General features: G+C 53.6%; 1 protein-coding gene across 1 annotated transcript in view; it reads right to left on the bottom strand.

Moving 5' to 3' along the window:
- The window catches only part of SLC6A17 (solute carrier family 6 member 17), a 51,410-nt gene that overhangs the window by 5,416 nt on the left and 28,589 nt on the right, over positions 1–17,405 (bottom strand). The window contains exons 4-7 of the mRNA XM_034641652.1: positions 17,141–17,349; positions 15,355–15,465; positions 1,115–1,356; positions 683–875 (exon numbers count right to left, since the gene is read on the bottom strand). Coding sequence (XP_034497543.1) covers positions 683–875; positions 1,115–1,356; positions 15,355–15,465; positions 17,141–17,349 — 755 coding nt within the window. The remainder of the gene's footprint in view (positions 1–682; positions 876–1,114; positions 1,357–15,354; positions 15,466–17,140; positions 17,350–17,405) is intronic.

Below are 17,405 nucleotides of genomic sequence, written 5' to 3'. Positions count from 1 at the left end.
GTCCACACTTGGGCCTGAGCATTAATGAGGGAGCGGTATCCCCCTTGCTCTCCGCCAGGGCCTGAGGGTCATTGTGGCAGTAGCAGCTGCAGTGGGGACAGTCGGGGGGAGGGAACAGAAGCAGCAAGGGGTGACTCAGAGCATGGAGATTTGAACCCTGGCTCCCCTACTAGCTGTGAGACCTCGAGAACGCTCCCAACTTACAGGCCACACAGCTATAAAACAGGGGATAATATTAATGTGCAATTCATAGCACTGTCCTGAGGGCCAAAGGGGATAGACAGCAGCGGGCGAATGCTAACGAAAACGCTGATTTTCTGTAAGCCATGTACAAAGCACGGTTGCAAGGGCATTACATATGGCAGCGACCGCCCCCCACCCCCGAGAAACCCATTCAAGGAATCTGAAAGTCATTCTGTAGAATTGCTCTGGTGTCTATGATAGGCCTGTTGGCCTCATCTCCTCGAGACAATCTACCTCGGGGCCGGGGTTGGGCGGATCCCTTTCCTTTCTCCCTCCCTGGATACATAGCAGGTCCTTGTTTTCAAGCCCGTGAATGTGGCCCTGGCGGCCTTCTGAGGACTACATGCGAGCCCCAGCCACCCAAGGCCCGTCTCTGGTCCCACGTTCCCGCATTTGCCTTCCTGCCCACCCTGGCCGGGAAGGGCAGCCTGTCCCACACCTTGTCCAGCTCATCCTCCAGAAGGCAGGGGTCGAGGCCCAGGGATGCGAAACGGTCCTCCTTCACGGCCCGGATGACCTTGTACATCTCTGTGTAGTCCTTGGCCGTCAGGTGCGAGAAGTTGACGTGGGGAGGGATGAGGTCCCGGCTCAGGACGTTGGTGTGGAGGTACCCCAGGATTTTCTCGGCATTCCTGCAGCACACAGTGGAGAAGGCCAGGTAGAGAGGCAGGGGTGGGCACGGTCCTGGAGGCACCTCCCAGACACCCAGGCGGGATCCCCATGGACCCGCAGCAGAGACATCTCTGAACTTGAGCCCGGGATCCCAGGCTGGGGACAGAGAGAGCTCCATCCCCGGGGGGGAGGGGACTCTGCGTCCGTGGCCCGCCCACCCCGCCTGGGTAAGACGGACAGGAGGAGAGAGGCCACCTACTCGACCACACACTTCTCGTTCATGATGTTGGCCTTGAAGCCCAGCACGGCAAACACCACGAGGGTGGCCAGCACCGACGTGAAGAAGTTAATGAAGGACACGAGCGCCGCGTCGAAGTGGCAGTTGTTGTCTTGCTTGTTGTAGCTTGAGAAGGCGATGACGCCCCCGAAGCCCAGCCCCAGGGCGAAGAACACCTGGGTGGCCGCCTCCCGCCACACCTGGGGGTCCAGCATCTTGTCCAGCTGTGGGGGGTGGACCAGAGACACACAGATAATGGTTTCCTGCCACACGCCTTTCTGCGTGGCAGAGTGGGGAAGCTGGGGCTGTGTGAACTTGGCCATCCCCCAGCCCCTCTGAGCCTCAGTAACCCACATGCAGAGCACGGATAACGAGTATCGACTTCAGAGCGCGGTTGTGAGGCTTAAGATCAAATAAATGCTATGTGCTTACTCAGTAACTTCTCAATTTTAACTGCCATCTTTGCTTGCCGTGGAGCTATTAGACTGAGGAATAACTTCAGGGCCATTAGGTATGAGGCATGGTGCACAACTCCAGGGAGTGCCATTCACTTAAGTGGTGCCTCCTAGAGTTGTGCAGTGTACAACCTGCACAACAGTACCAGAGAGCTAAGAACACTGATATTTCCCTGATACCTCCGCTTTAAACCATGAGAAAGGATACCCACTTCTCCCTCCTGCCCACCTGATCTCCCTTTCCCCAGGGGGGCAAAAAAAGGACCAATGTTCATCATTCATACACATCAACATACTCCAGGTCACAGAAGGACCCTATCCCCTCCCACCCACCCAATTTGAAGCACAGAACCCAGACACTTCCTGGAGAGGGGAAGCCCCCGCCTGACCCTCCATGTGCCCTCAGACCTGACAGAACCCCGAACCACATCAGCATATACAGGGCAGGGGGCAATTCCCAAAGTGCTTTTCGTATCCATTTTCCTTTTACTGTTTGCTCCTCAAGGCGGGGACCGTGGCTTGGAGCCAGCACAGGGCTGTGGAGCTGTCCGGACCCAGGTCTCAACCTGACTCCCATCTTTAAACAGCTGAGAAGGCTTAGGAAAATGACAGTGCCTGCTTTATGAGGCTCAGTTTTCTCATCTGAAAAATGGGAATAATAATACAGTGTCCCTCCCACAGTAATTGTGACGATCAGATGTGGCAGCAAAAAGTAATGCCTGGCCCGTAAGTAGCAAAATTAATCCTGCCAAAGTGCCTCTGACCTAGTCGGGACAGGGTTTTTTTTTTTTGGCAAGGGGCAGGAATTATTATTCACATTTCGAAAGAGCGACCCGGGGCCCCAGGGTGGAAATTACTTGCTCAGAGTGACGGAGCTGGTTGTTGGGGCAGATCAGTTACTCAAGCACAGATGGTCTGATGTGGCCCACGACACCGTCCCAGCACCGTCTCCTGACACCTCCACTCCTCAGAGCATTCCCCCCTGGACCTCTGCTGCTGAGCTCGACCCAAGCGACAGACCAGGGGGCAAGGAGGTGTTAGAAGAGTTTGCCGTCCCCGCAGGCACCAGCCCTACCTGGTCCTGGCCCGGCCGCGCCACGCTGTGTGTCCGTGGCTCAGTCTTGCCTCGTGCGCACACTGAGGCATCGGACTTGACGCTACAGTACAGCCCTGACACCCGGGACAGAGACCTACCTGCCTGCCACCGCAGCAGGCACATGCGAGCACCTGGAGTCACTGCACTAGCTGAGAGGGTTCTGGCAAGCTTGGGGGGCTGGGGGAGGCGTTGCAGGCTAAAGAGGAAGAGGAGGACAATGGTGGTAGAGCCTTTAGGGTCAGTAGACAAATGGAGCCCTGGCCGGCACATATGTGTGTGCTCTAGGGGAGATTAAGTCCCCCATGTTGCACAAAATCAAGTCATCTCTGGTCCACCAAGAAAGCCCAGAACCCAGACTTCGAGGAGCTAACAGCCCCTGACATCCATGAGAAGGCGACACCCTCCCCACCCCCTCCCGCTCTCTGCACCCTCAGGAGTAACGTGGGACCTCCCTGGGACTATGACTCATCCACCAACACCGAGCACCCACTGGGGGCCAGGCCCGGTGCTAGGTGACTGGGAGCCATAGAGAGCAAGAGCGGGCAAGGTCCCGGCTCCTGTGGAGTTGACATTCTAATTGGACAGACGGCCATTATCAAATGACCCCGCCAACAGAGGCTGAGTTGCAAGTAGGCGGCTTCTCCCGTTGGAAGGGATGCTTGAACTGACATCTGACAGATATGAAAGCAAGGCTAAGAGGGAGGGAAGGGCATTCCGGCAGAGGGAACCGTGTATGCAGAGGCCCGGAGGCGAGGCAGGACAGAGGAGGATGTGTGAAAGTGAAGGGAAGAAGCCAGGCCGCCTGAAGCAGCAAGGACAAGGAGGGACAAGCAGAGGTGAGGCTGGGAGGCAGAGGAGTCGGATCAAAGGTCCCGTAGGGACCCTAAGAAAGCACGTCATCTGGGAAAGCGCGAAGGGATGTGGAGGAGGAGGGATGTGACCAAGCCAACTTCAGCCACGGACTGGAGGTGGGGCGACGCTGGAGAGGCAGATGCCAAGGCGACAGCCACGCTTCTGGCCCTCGGACCTGGTGGGTGGAGATGAGTCCAAGGAAAAGGGGCAGATCTCGATGGGGCTGGAACAGGGCAGATCAAGGCATTTGCTGCAGCAATGTTGAATTTGATGTGTCTGTACACTCTCTAAGAGGAGAGGTCAAGGGCGCAGGCAGACCGGGGGCTGGAGTCCAGAGAAGAGGCTGAGCCGGAGATATAATCTGTGAGGAGCAGGTATGCCGGAAGGAGGCATGAGAAGAGGGGAGCCAGGGGCCCAGGCAACATCTCCAAGTTCAATGCAGCAAAGAGGGGCTCCCAAGGGAGGGAGAAGAGGTGCAGCAGCCCAGACAGGAGGAAGGGCAAGAGAGGGCTGGAGCAGGAGGCCGCAGGAGGCAAGCCGGACTGGGAGGAGGATGGGCCCATGCTACCCAGAGAAATCCGCTAGGGTGAGCCGGTCCCGGGTGGGCTGGATGCGAGCCGTTCGGGACGTGACGGGGCCAGAGTCAGGTAGGAACCAGGAGAGCTGAGGAACAGAGGGGAAGAAATGAAGGTAAAGTGGGTAATCAACTCCTTGGAGAAGCTCGCCTTGGAACAGAAGGCTATGGAATCAATGAAGTGTTGCTTTTTTTGTTTGTTGTCTCGTCTTTGTCTTTAAGGCAGTGACACGATGATGGGTAAAAGCGGATGGAGGGCCGGGCGTCTGCAGCGGCGGGGAGCTGTCTCCGTAGGAGACCCTGGAGCTGCTCACTGAGGGACCAGGACAAGGAACGGGATGGGGCAAGCAGGTGCAGGTGGGTTTGGGTGTTCCCTGTCTGCGAGGGAGTTTCTGTCTCAGTGGCTCCTGTGCACCCCATAAAGCAGGAGACCAAATCATCTGTCAGGGGTGAGGTTGGAACGTGCAGACAGCTGGAAGATTTAAAACGGTCACAGTGAAGCACGGAGAATGAGACGTCAGGGAAATGGGGGTAGGGTTAGCCCACATTGTTGAGGGTCCGCTGGGCTCGAAATGGCATCTTTACGAAAGGAGGACAGGCCCCCATTTCCTTATCTAAAAGTCCCGAGGCCGACTGGTTGTGGAATTTGGGCTCTTGTTCCTAACTCTATTTTAGAAAGGTAATGTGGTACATATGCCTCATAATTGCATAACACCCCAGCGGGGTCCCGGGCAGCACCCCGTAATCAAACACATTAGTATTTCTGCAATGGAATATGAATATTCACACCAAGTGAATCCATAAAGACTAAAAATAGCCTCACATCTGTTCAGGTCATTTTGCCACCAAATGAGTTCCAGGAGGAAGAAAAAACAACTTTTGTTTTTCAGGGTTATTTGGATTTTGGCATCGTGAGTAAGGAAACAGAGGCCTGTACAGAAATTTGAAGATTATTTTTAAAAGGAGAACAAAGTAATCATTGTCCCACTTGGAAAGGTCTTCTGTATCTCCCCTCTCCTGGGTGGATTCTTAAATGATCCTCCCAGAAAGTTCTGGAAATGGGTGGAGGGGTTACTTATGCCTAGAAGGCATGAGGGCATTCACGGATGCCCACGAATGTCAGTCATGCCACTTTTAACAATCAGCTGGAACCTGGGCACCTCCCTTGGGCTAGAAATCTAGACCTAAAGGCTGGGCTCTGGGTGGTCTAGTAAATTCCAAGCGGGAGGAAGCACAAGACTCCGTAAGTGAGGGCAGAGTGAGATGGACACAGCCCTGGTCATCTCCCATGCATGTGGAAAAATCCTTAATGATTCTCCACTGTCTGCTGGAAAATCTTTTTCCACTTCGTCCGCATCTCCAAATGCAATGAACTTACTCTTCAAAAGCACTGTGGTCTCGTACCTCTGGCCTTTGCCCAGGCTGTTCCCTCTGCCTAGAATGCCCTTCCTCCTACTCACATTCTGGTGAAACTCTTATTTCTCAAAACCTGGCACAAATATCAGCTCCTCTGAAGCTTTTCCTGATGCCTCTCGTCCTTGGGCTCTCGCAGCTCTGGTCAACACCTGCATTACAGGTTTGTATGTCTGCCTTCTTTTCAACACTTTGTGTTTCTGAGGGGTAGAGCCCATCTCCTGTTCGTCTTTGAATGCAATGTCTGGTACACGGAAGGCAAGGAAAAGAATGGGGGGCAAGAGAGACAGACAAGGCTGCTCCCTCAAGGTGAGCTGAGTGGGAAGGACCAGACCAGGCGTTGTGAAATTGTCCTGGCCTTTTTGTGCTAGGAAGCAGGCTTCTAGGACAAGAAGATCCTTACGGCTTGAAACTTCTACTTTCTAAGCATGGCTATTTTAATGTTGGCTTCCTTTCCTTTTCTCTTGCTTTCCTACCTCCTCCTTCCCCCTCCCCCCCTCCTCCATCTCCTCCTCTTCTTCATCTTCTTCTGGTGATTTCATTTTTCATCTCTATCAGGCATTATGAAAGTTTTTACAAAAGGGCCTGGATCGTCTGTGAGACCCAAACCTGTCATTGACAGGGTTCTCATCACTCCCTAAAGCTAAAAATAAGACATGGGTAAATTTGCAGGCCCAGCCACTGCTCGGGGCCAAGTTTCATAAATGTTGGCAGCCACCCTAGGGAGGCCGTGATGATCCCAGACTGCAACATCGGAGCTCACCCTATAACTTGGGGGACAGACTCTCCAAGAACAGGGTAGGAGGTCTTACATGTGATGATTTGGAATGGGAATAAAAATTATTTGTATGTTAAGATTGTATTTGCTGTTCTTTCCCCATTCTTTTTTTTTTTTTTAAAGATTTTATTTATTCATTCGACAGACGGAGAGACAGCCAGCGAGAGAGGGAACACAAGCAGGGGGAGTGGGAGAGGAAGAAGCAGGCTCCCAGCAGAGGAGCCTGATGCGGGGCTCAATCCCAGAATGCCGGGATCACGCCCTGAGCCAAAGGCAGACGCTTAATGACTGAGCCACCCAGGCGCCCCTCTTTCCCCATTCTTAAAAATTATGGAACATTTATTATAAAATGTACAAAAGTGGAGAGGCTACTATAACGAATCCCCATGTACCCATCACTCATTTTCAACTAATACCAGGGCCAATCTGGTCTCCTCTACACCCCCAGTTCCCATCCCTAGATTATTTTGAGAAAAATTGGTGGACCCAAATCTGATATTAATGAGGCCCCAGGAAAGAATCTGACAGTGCCAAAACTTGACCTTTGAGAAAAGTGCCCTGTGTGAGCAGCCCCTGAGCACCCTTCCTGGTGGGGCTTGGAGGGGTTCCCTCGCCGACGGAGATGACCAGATGATCTCATCTGGGGGTAAAGTGAGTCAGACACCTTTAGGATTCAATGCTTGTTGTTCCTTGAATTTAAAGGGGAACTATCAGGACTTCTGAAGTGCTGGTGCCTAATTCCAACAAGGTCCAAGGGGTGCCTGGATGGCTCAGTTGGTTAAGTGTCTGCCTTCAGCTCCAGTCATGATCTCAGGGTCCTGGGATCAAGTCCTGTATCGGGCTCCCTGCTCAGCAGGGAGTCTGCTTCTCCCTCTGCCCTCTGCTCCTGCTCTCTCGCTCTCTCTCAAATAAATAAATAAAATCATTTTAAAAATTAAAAGAAAACAAAGGGGCTCTATCAGGATTTCTGGGGTGCTGGTGCATAATTCTAACAAGGTCCTGATCATAGTATCCAAGAGGACGAACCCACGGCCAGACCTCCGGAAGCCCAATGTCCTTGCCAAACATCAGGATGTGACTGACTGCAAGAGGAGAGGTGGGAAGTGGGCTCTCCCCACCACAGACCAGGCTCACACCCTCCTCAGAGGTGGGGGAGACGCCCTGAGACAGCAAGGGCTTCCTGCCACCTCTTTGGCACAACGGCTGAGTCACTTCCTCACACAGAGAACAAGGTGTTTCACGCGTTTGGCTCAGCGGCACGAAGATGCTTTTGGAATCCACAAGCAGCTCCTGAGCTCCCGGCCTGATCCGGTGCACGACCGGAGCACATGCCCTTGCTCCTCGGCCCTGCTGGGCACCTGCCGGGGCACAAGCCATCAGGGCCACAAGACACCAGATGGCACTGGAGCACCGGGTTCCCACTGCCCAAGAACAGTGTCACCTTCACGGACAGAATAATAATCACTAAGGCCAGGAGCAGCCCTCCGTGCTCTCCTGACAAGGCCGTCGGGGAGCTACTATGGTTCACCCCATCTTGCAACTGAGGAAATGGAGTGAGTTCCCCAGGGATCTTGCCCTCGGACCACGCAGTGATGAGCTGGGATCCAAACCAGCCTCTGGCAACAAGGCTGGCCTCCCCTGGTCGTCCTGCCCAGAAGCCCTCCTCTGCTCGTGGGGGCCAAGGAGCTCCACCACTGCCCTCTGCCCCTGGGTCTTCAGTGCCTCCCGGGACCCCACTTCTCTAAGGGTGAATGCGCACCCTGACCCAGGAGGCCTGGTTGGGCTCACTGGTGAAGACCGCTCCCGAGTCTAGACCCCAGAGGTCAAAGCAAGAGGCAGACGCCAAAGGGACACGCAGCTCTGGTTGTGTGGGCCCCACCCCTGAAGACTGTGCAGCTTTCATCTCAACCGGTGACATGGGACTTCAGGCTCAAAGGACACACAAAGGCACAGGAAGGCCTCTTTCCCCCACACTGTATCCAGACACTCGATTCCTCTTCACTAGACGTGACCATGACATCTGCTGCTTGCACGCCCTTCCGGTGATATTTCATGGGTCTATCAGTGACACACACACCAGCATACATATCTACGACAGTGTGTATTCCTCCCCTTTCTCCCCTACTGTCCACACGGGAGAGGTCCACCGCCATGCCCCAGTCTTGACACTTCCTCATCGTGAGGAGTTGGGAACCCACAGAGTTCTGGGGCTCCTGGCAAGCTGCCCTCACGGCTCCTGCCCACTCTCAGCCTCGTTCCCACAGTCTGCCCAAGGGACGCCTCAGCCTGGTCCCTCAGTCCTGCGACCCCGTTCACCTTGGCTGCTGCAAGGAGCCCACGACTCCCGGGTTGTCCATCATCTGGACTTTATCTTAGGGTGGCTGGGTCTGTCCCCGGCTCTGACTCGAGCTCTGCCCCTCTCTAATTGCCTGCACCCTGCCACCAGGCCCCTCAGAACCGCTGGGAGCTTTCAAGAGCGATTACTACCTGGATACCACGCCCATGACCCTGACTAGCCAATCTGGGGCTGGAGTCTGGTTAGTCAGGTGCGCCTGCAGCCGAGCCTTCCCCTGCAGCCCTTCCGGGTGAAGGCTGTTCTCGCACACGCCACCGGGCCTGGAGGTGGACGGGGTGCTGCCCGTTCCCCCGGGTCATCACTCCTATTCCACGGTTCCCTCTCTCTGTCCCGCTCTACTGCCATCAGAATTCTCGGTCCCTCTTAACTCCCTTGCCACCTCTCTGCATGGTCATCCCTTGTCATCGGGACCTTGGACGAGTTATTTAACCTCCCTGTGGGTCGGTTTCCCCAAGTGCAAAATGGCAAGGATAACTTCTGCCTCCAGGGTCACGATGAGCTTTAAATGAGCTGATGTACGTAAGGTGCGCGTCACAGTGCCCGGCACCCAGTAAGCACCGTCCCCTGCAAAGCACAGGATCGTTCCAAGAACCCCTCGCCGTGGGAAAGAGCCAGCTTTCGGAGGCGTGAAAGAGGGAGAACTGTCCAGCTTGGAACCGGAGAAATGTTAGCTTTGCCATGCTGGCTGACTGCGCCGCACACACACGCCTTTGACGGTCAGGGTGCCTCCCCCCCACCCCCACCGTGCTGTACGCATTCCCTGTCCCCTGCACCCCCACCTCACACTCACTCCTCCTTAGGCCCCCACCACCCCTCCACTGTTCCAACTCTCCACCGATGCCCTCACTTCCTCCTTCCCAGGAACAAATGACACAGGGGGAAGAGAGCTCCCGCAATGAGCCGCTCCTCGCCACCACTCATCGGCCGCCAGCATTGGCGCCCACAGGCTGGCTCTCGACTCCTGTTTCTGTCCGCTCCTCCAGCTGGGCTCTGGGTCCCACCTCGCCTGCTCACTCAAAGGCTCTGGTCCCCTCCACCCAATCGCATCGATTTCCCACTCTGTGCTGGATTTTTGAAAAGTGTATGATTTAACGGTTTTTAGGCTATCGCAGAGTTGTGCAGCAATCCCCATAAGCAATTTAGAACGTCTTCAGCACCCCGAAAAGAAAGCCCATATGCATTAACAGTCACTCCCCATTCCTCCCCCAGCCTCCCCACAAACCCAGCCCGAAGCAACCTCTAGTCTGCTTTCTGTCTCTACTGATTCGCCTGTGCTGGACATTTCACATAAAGGGAATCACACGATATGTGGTCTTTTGTGACTGGCTTCTTTCACTTAGCGTGATGTGTTCAGGGTTCATCCTTGTTGTAGCAGGTGACAGTACGTCATTCCCACTTCTGGCCTAATAATCTCCCATCAGATAAAATCCAATTAATTTTTCCATTCATCAGTTCATGGACATTTGAGTGGCTTCTATTTTTTGGCTCTTATGTACAATGCTGCCATGAACATTTGTGTACAAGTTCTCGTTGAATGTGTTTTTGGTTCTCTTGGAAATGCACCTAGGAGTGGAATTGCTGGATCATATGCTAACACCCTTGATCCCGTGGCCCTCTCCAGTTTCCACGCATTTCCCATTTCTCTGCTCCCCTGTATAACAAAGCTCCTGAAAACTGGTGGTCTTTACCACTTGTCTCCAATTCCTCATGTCCCATTCTCCCTTGGACCCCACCACTCTCAGACTTTGTCCCCAGTACTCCACTAAAACAGCTCTTGTCCAGCTCACCAGGGACCCCTCTGCTGCCAGGTGCACTGCTCACTCCTCAGCGCTCACCACCTGACCTCTCAGCAGCTTCGGACATGCTGACCTTTCCCTCCTTAAAGCAGTTTCTCCGCTTTGCCTCTGGGATCAACGTATCCACGTCTCTCCCCCCTTCCTCCACCCCCTCTTCCTCCTCTTTCTCCTCTTTCTGCTCCTCCTCCTCCCACATTGGCTACCTTTCCCCCAACCTTTAAATGCTGAGTCCTCTTCTCTATGTTCATTCTACAGGTGGCTATCACTAGACCACAGCTTGAAATTCTCTGATTCCCAAATTTATGTCTCCACCTGACCTGCAGACTCATCTGTCCAACTGTCTACTCAACATCTCCACTTGGTTCTGAGCAAGGAGCCTAATAGGGGGCTCGATCCCAGGACCCTGGGATCATGACCTGAGCCAAAGGCAGATACTTAATGGACTGAGCCACCCAGGCACCCCTCTACGTGGATATTTATTAGATGTTTTAGACCTGCCACGTCCAAAACACTAGTCTTGAACCTGTTCCTCTCACCATCTGCCCTCGTCTCCATAAATGTCAACTCCATGCTCCTAGGTACTCAGGCAAAAGACCTTGGAGTTATCCTTGACCATTCTCTTTCTCTTGCCCCTCAGGTCCAATCCAACAACAAATCTTGTTGACCCTACTTCCTAAATGTGTCCTCAATCCAACCACTTCTCATTCCTCCCATTGTCATCACCTGGGCTCAAATCGCAGTCACCTCTCACCTGGACGAATTCTAGAAGCTGGATGGAGCCTCCTGGCAGGTTTTCCCGTTCCACCCGTGCTCCCTCAGATTCTCTATGGCAGCCAGAGGGATCCTTCACAGACAGAAGTCAGATCACGGTGCTCCCCTGCTCAGAACCTCTAAGAGTTCCCATTTCACCCAGAGTAAACACCGAAGTCGTACCTGGCTCACAAGACCCTTGTGATCTGGCTCCCACTACCTCCTTAACCACATGTCCTTACCTCTCTCCCCTCCAGATGTACTGGTCTCCTTGAAGCGGATGCCCAGACACATCCAATCTCAAGGCCTTTTTGTTTATTGCGCCCTACAGAATGGAATGTGCTGCTCCCAGATATCCCCACAGCCTGCTCCCCCACCTCCCACGTCTTTACTCAAATGCCACTTTCTCAGGGAGAAATGAATGCTAGCTGAAGCAACCCCTCTCCCTGGTGTCCCTAATCCTCCTTTCTCTGTTTTCGTTTTCTCCTTAGCAATACCACCCAACAACTCCTTAATCTTATATTGGCTGTCTCCCTAAAATACAAGATCCAGGAGGGTTGGGAAGTTTGTCTGCTTGGTTCATGGCTGCGTCCCAGGACCCACAACAGAGCCAGGAACATAATAGCATCCAGCGAACCTTTGCTGAATGAAGGGATAAATGAACGATGGGCATTCAGGTTGTTCTCAGTCTTTTGCCACTAAAACATAGGCTGTAATGACCAATACTGTGCACAGATCATTTTGCTTGTGAGTGAACAGATCTGTAGGACAAGTACCTGGGAGTGGAATTGCTGGGCCAAAGGACATGAACAGTTGTAATTTTGATGAACATTTACCAAAAGTTTTGGTGTGAGAAGTCTCCCATAATCTACGACTTTGTGTTGAGCAAGTCACATGGTGAATTCTGTGGCACTCCATGCTGACTTAGGTTTTTCACTGGATGGAAAGAAAGTAATCAGGAAGAGAAGTTGCCCGAGGAATCCAAGAACTTAATTAGCCATCAACATGAGTTACTGTCCCATCAAAGATGCTAGCGGGTCAACATGGTATCCTGGCCACATTGCGTTTGTCACACACTCAGTTATGGCTTGAGGGCATGGACTGAAAGGCCAGATCCTATGGCTTGGATTATTTCTGATGTTGGAAGACTTTATAAGGGGACATGCAGCACATCCATGGAGAGCCTATGCTTTTTTCAAGCGGATTCAGAGACGCTCTGGCCAAAAATCTTCTTGGACTCTGCCATGGCTGCCAAATGGCATGATCGCTGGAGATTTCATCCACATGGTGGTCAATATAAATGGAGCAGCGCACAGCCTGGGCAGCTGTGGGCAATGATCTTAGCATTCGATAGCACTGTTCTAGGTCAAGAACTTGAAATGGTTCCAGGGTTCCTCATATCTCACCAATCCTGTGCTTGGAACAGTCACAGCTCTGCAACAGCAGTCTGCCATGTACGGACGGTCAGACGACTGTTGCTGAGAGTGGATCCGCCCTCTTTGTGGATGGCTTTGTATACAGGAGCCTCACGCATCCATCATCACTCACTTTACCTGCTCATCACAGCACAGGCTGTGAAGAGGATCCTTAATGGAAGAGTCTGGCCTTTGAGGCCCTTAGGACTCCCCTTCCCTGTGCAGAGCATCCATCCAAGGTCAAGGCCAGGAGCTTCCCCACAGAACTGCTCAGTGAGCAAGATCTCGAGACGAGCCCACAAGCTCTATCCAGACTGAAAGTCACAAAAGCTAGATGGGCCAAGGGCCACACCTGCTGGGGCTTGGTAACCTGGCTCCTCCAGGGCCTTCTGGGCTCAGTTTCTAAACTTCACCTCAGGGAGGCTCTGGCCCCCACAGATGCTAAAGTGGAATCACACCATTTCCTAAACATCCAGGAAAAGGTTTTGGAAAGGAGTGTCCTCTCTTGTTCCAAACGCACGTCCGCCATCTTGCATCCAACTGATTGGCAAAAATGGAAGTCTGAGAAACGTGGAGCCACCGAGGCTCTCCTATACAGCTGATGGGAGTGGTGACCGCGGCCACCATTTTGAAGAGCAATTTGGACACCATCTAGCAAAACTGAAAGTATGCACACCCTTTGAGATAGCAATTCCACTCCTAAAGACAGACACCCTTGGGAAAACTGTGCACGTGAAGACCTGTGTAATAATGTCTCCTGTAGCATTACTAGCCATGGTGAAAGCTGGAAACAACATACACGATCCTCACGTAGAGAAAGAACAAATACAGTTTAGTGCTACCATGGACTACGATACAGCAGGGAAGATGGACAGATTAGAGCTACAAACAGCACTATACATAAATCTCAGACACCAGCGTCGGGCAAAAATAAAAGCTAAAACAAATCACAGGAAGTTGCATATAATACGGTGCCACTTACGTAATGTTTGCGAGCACCAAGTACGCACAAACGCGATCCACTGTTTACACACATGCATACATGTATTACGAGGATACATCCCAAATTCAGGATAGTGCTTATCTTTGGGGGAGGGAAGCCATGGGATCAGGGCAGACTATAAGGGTACTTTTATGGCCTCTGTAATATTTTATGACCTCTCTAATGTTTATTATATTATTATGTATGTGTTTACATGCCTGAGATATTGCATGATTAAACAGATGTTTTAGAGTGTTGGAATCAAATGGGGAGCGGTACTGTGTGCGCTGGGACCAGAAGCCGATCTCGTGAATCCATCCCGTGCTGGGCTCTCTCCACATGGATGCCACGATGGGGCCCATCCATCTGGAGACCTGGGTGAATCTCCCCATTTATGAACATCTCCAGAGTATATCATTTCCTCACAAAGTCCAGTAAAATTTAACTGAAAGACTCAAGCGAAAACGTTAGATTGATCATCATTCTAGAAATACAGTTGAAGTCATTTACAAAAACCACTGGCTTTCTTCTCATGTCCGTTTCCCCCCAAAACGTACCAGGTTTGCACTTTTTCTCCTTTGTCAGACACCACATGTTCACAACACCCTCGTGTCAGGCTTGGGAGGCACACTCATGGCTCAGGAGATCCACTAAGCGCTTCCTGAAGGGACCTCCATGGCAGTAAGCCTCAGATGTCATATCTATGAATGTCGGGGGCCAGAGTATTTCCTATCTGATGAATATGAGTGGTGTGTGTCTTACCCCTGATCTGGAGTCTTCTCCCTGTGTCATCTGTATGAGCTTCCTGTGTGAGCACCGGTGTCGGTGAGCACGCATGTGACACGGCCTTGTTGAGGCCTGAGGTTGAGGGCCTCAAGATGGTGGCGTTCTGACCCATGCCCGCAGCCTGGAGTAGTCTCACCGATGAGCTGGCTGCTTGCTGATCGGCTGGTACTTGGAGGTGGGCCTCCCCAGTCTCCCCAGCTGGGGTTACTCATGTGCATTGCCTGGGACACCTTGAAGGGCATCCCAATCTGCATTCAAAATCCCCTTATTCCTCAGGGCACCGGCTCATGCCAACTGTGGCCAGGGGGGAACAGGGAGGCCAGGCCATGTGGTGGCAAAGACCACCATCAAGAAGCCTGCGTGTACATACATCAGACGCCTGTGGCCCTGCGACAGCCCTGTGAAATGTGCACAGTGGTCCCCCACTGGGCTATGGGGGGGATGAAATGAGAGAAGGTGTGGATGGATTTGTTGAGGGTAAAATCACGCCCCACGTGGTTTATGATCCTGAACAAAACTGTAATGCTGTTCCCCTGATGTGAGTACAAGTGGGGATTCCCGGCAGGGAGCTACCTTTTCTTAGGCATTTTCTTGGTTCCCGCTGTCACAGATCTGCTATTGAAACCACCGTGCCCCAGCCAAACCTGCCTCCCACCATGGCCTCAAGCGTGCCCAATGCTTTTCCACACTTGCTCCTGTGGTTCCTTTGACTGCGACGTCCGACGGCCATTCATGGAAACAGGATCTGCTCCCAGGTCATCCCCTCCCTGAAGTTTCTCCTGATTTCACCCAGATTGATGTGCTGTCCCTCTCATTGGAACCTTGAGGCCAGGTGCATGCCCCTGCCCCAGTGCATGCCTCCAGGGGCCCTTGACGACTGCCTGACACATGACAGGTCTTCAATGAGTGCTAAACTGCAGGATGCTGGCCGGGCCCAGCGGAGCTGTCGGTGTCCCCCCAGACCCTTACCTTGGGGGTGAACATGTGTAGGATGCCATCGACGGCCCCTCGTAGTAGCAACCCCCGGACCAGGAAGCAGGCGAGCACCACGTAGGGGAAGAGGGAGCTGAAATACATCACCTACAGAGAGGACAGGGACTCACCATGGGGCAGAGTGCCTCCTGTGGCTGGCACCCCTCTCCCCGCTCACAGTGGGGGCATCCTCCTCCCCGCTCACAGCTGGAACACACGAGCCTCTTCTGATGGCAGCAGAAAGAAGCCCTGGGACCCCCGGGCACAGGGCCAAACCCACCGCACGCCTGGCATCGAGCCAAGGCAGAAGCGGGAGCACAGACAAGCTGGAGTCAGCATGGCTGTGCCTCGGGCTAGCTTCCCTTTCAAGAGCGGGCAGGCCTGGGCCTGCAGCCTCCCCGCCCCCAAGGGCCGCCAAGGGGGTGAGGAAGCCTCTCCTCTCCTTCCCTCACTTTTTCATGTCTCATGCCTGCTTTCCCATCCCTGACTCCAGTGGCCCCCCTCGGGCTCTCCCCTGTCCTTAGAGCTCCTTTGATGGGAGGCATCCGGGAGGGTACAGACATGACTCCCAAGCCAAAACATCAGAAAGGGTCCTGCCTCTTGTGATTATACATTGCGCGTTGTTTTCTAGCATGTGCATTTCTTGCACATTTCTGTATCCCCCTGTGCCTGGCAGAGAGCCACACAGGAAAGAGATGCTCACGGAATGTTTGCTGCACCGAAACAAATAGAGGGCTGCTTGGGCGGGATGGTGTTGAAAGTGTAAGAGTGTATGTGTCCAAAGCAGGAGCACCTGAGTTCTGATCCTGGCTCTACCACTTACCTACCGTGTGACCTTGAGCTATTCACTTAACCTCCTTGTGCCTCCATTTGCGCATCCATAAAATGGGTGTAAGGCCTCCTAACTCCTAAGGTTGTTGTGGACCAGAAGCATTCGTACGTGTGGCAGTGCCTGATAAGTGCCCTCAAGTGTCAGCTACTATTTTGGCCTGCGGAGAGGGAAGAGGTGGTGGCCGAGAACATTCTACCTTCCCAGTGCTTAGCCTACTCGAGAAGTCCGTTATAGAACACAGCTGGGTCTCCTGTTCCAGCTCTGGGACCCGCTGTGTGGCTGTGTGATCTCAGGGTAGGGGCTTTCCCCGCTCCAGGCCTCAGTTTCCTCATCTGTGGAATGAGGGTCTCTCATATCCTTTCCAGCCCTGGCAGTCCATGAATACTGGTACATGACAAAGAAGAAAGGGCCCCTGCTTGAAGGGGGTGTGTGGGTTTGGCTGGCCTGCGCCCTGAGAAAGCAGTGGAGAGCCCCCCCAGAGGCCCCAAGACCCCTTCACTCACAGCACCTGCCTGCTCAAGGCGCCCTTTAGTTTACCCATGGTGAGCTGCGGATTTCCACCAAAAAGTGCTCAGAGCAGCCTCTTCTAGGGCTTTTGCTTGGGATCCTAAGGGGCTAGGACCTAGACGAACGTCCCTGGGTCCATTCTCCTAGCTTGCTTTCCCTTTAAAGTCTGCCGAGCAGGCCTGAGGTATCTGTGCACAGAGGTGGCTGGGGGTCAAAGCACTGATTTTCCATAAGCCCCTGCCTAGCCACTCCTGGTGGGCCTTTCCCAGGGAACAATAACACAGTTGTGATACTCCCATCGCCCCCACGGGGGGCCTGTGTCATCCTGAGCCACCCAGAGGCCGAGCCCACTCAATAGACCCTGCGTGCCGTAACCCAGGGTCCTCGGCCCCCCTGCCCGCCATGCTCCACTGTGGCCCCTGGATGACTCCCTTGCTGACTCACCTTCCCCGAGGACTGGATGCCCTTGACGACAGCCATACCCACGATGCTCCAGGCCACCAGCAGGCACAGGGTCATCTTCCAGTTGAGGCCACCGCTCTCGGAGATGGAGTTGGATATGTCCAAGGCCTCTCGGTACCAGAAGTAGGTAGTGGCTGAGCTCTTCTCACACTCTGCCTCCACCACTAGAAAGGCAGCCACGGCCACGGAGCCTCAGGCAGGGCTGTGGGGCTTCCGCCTCTGCCTGCTCCACCTCCCCTCCCCCCTC

Source organism: Ailuropoda melanoleuca, chromosome 2, assembly GCF_002007445.2.
Source record: "Ailuropoda melanoleuca isolate Jingjing chromosome 2, ASM200744v2, whole genome shotgun sequence".
Lineage (NCBI taxonomy): Eukaryota > Metazoa > Chordata > Mammalia > Carnivora > Ursidae > Ailuropoda > Ailuropoda melanoleuca.
The sequence above is the reverse complement of the archived record's forward strand: the minus strand, read 5'-3'. Positions and strand labels throughout refer to the sequence as shown.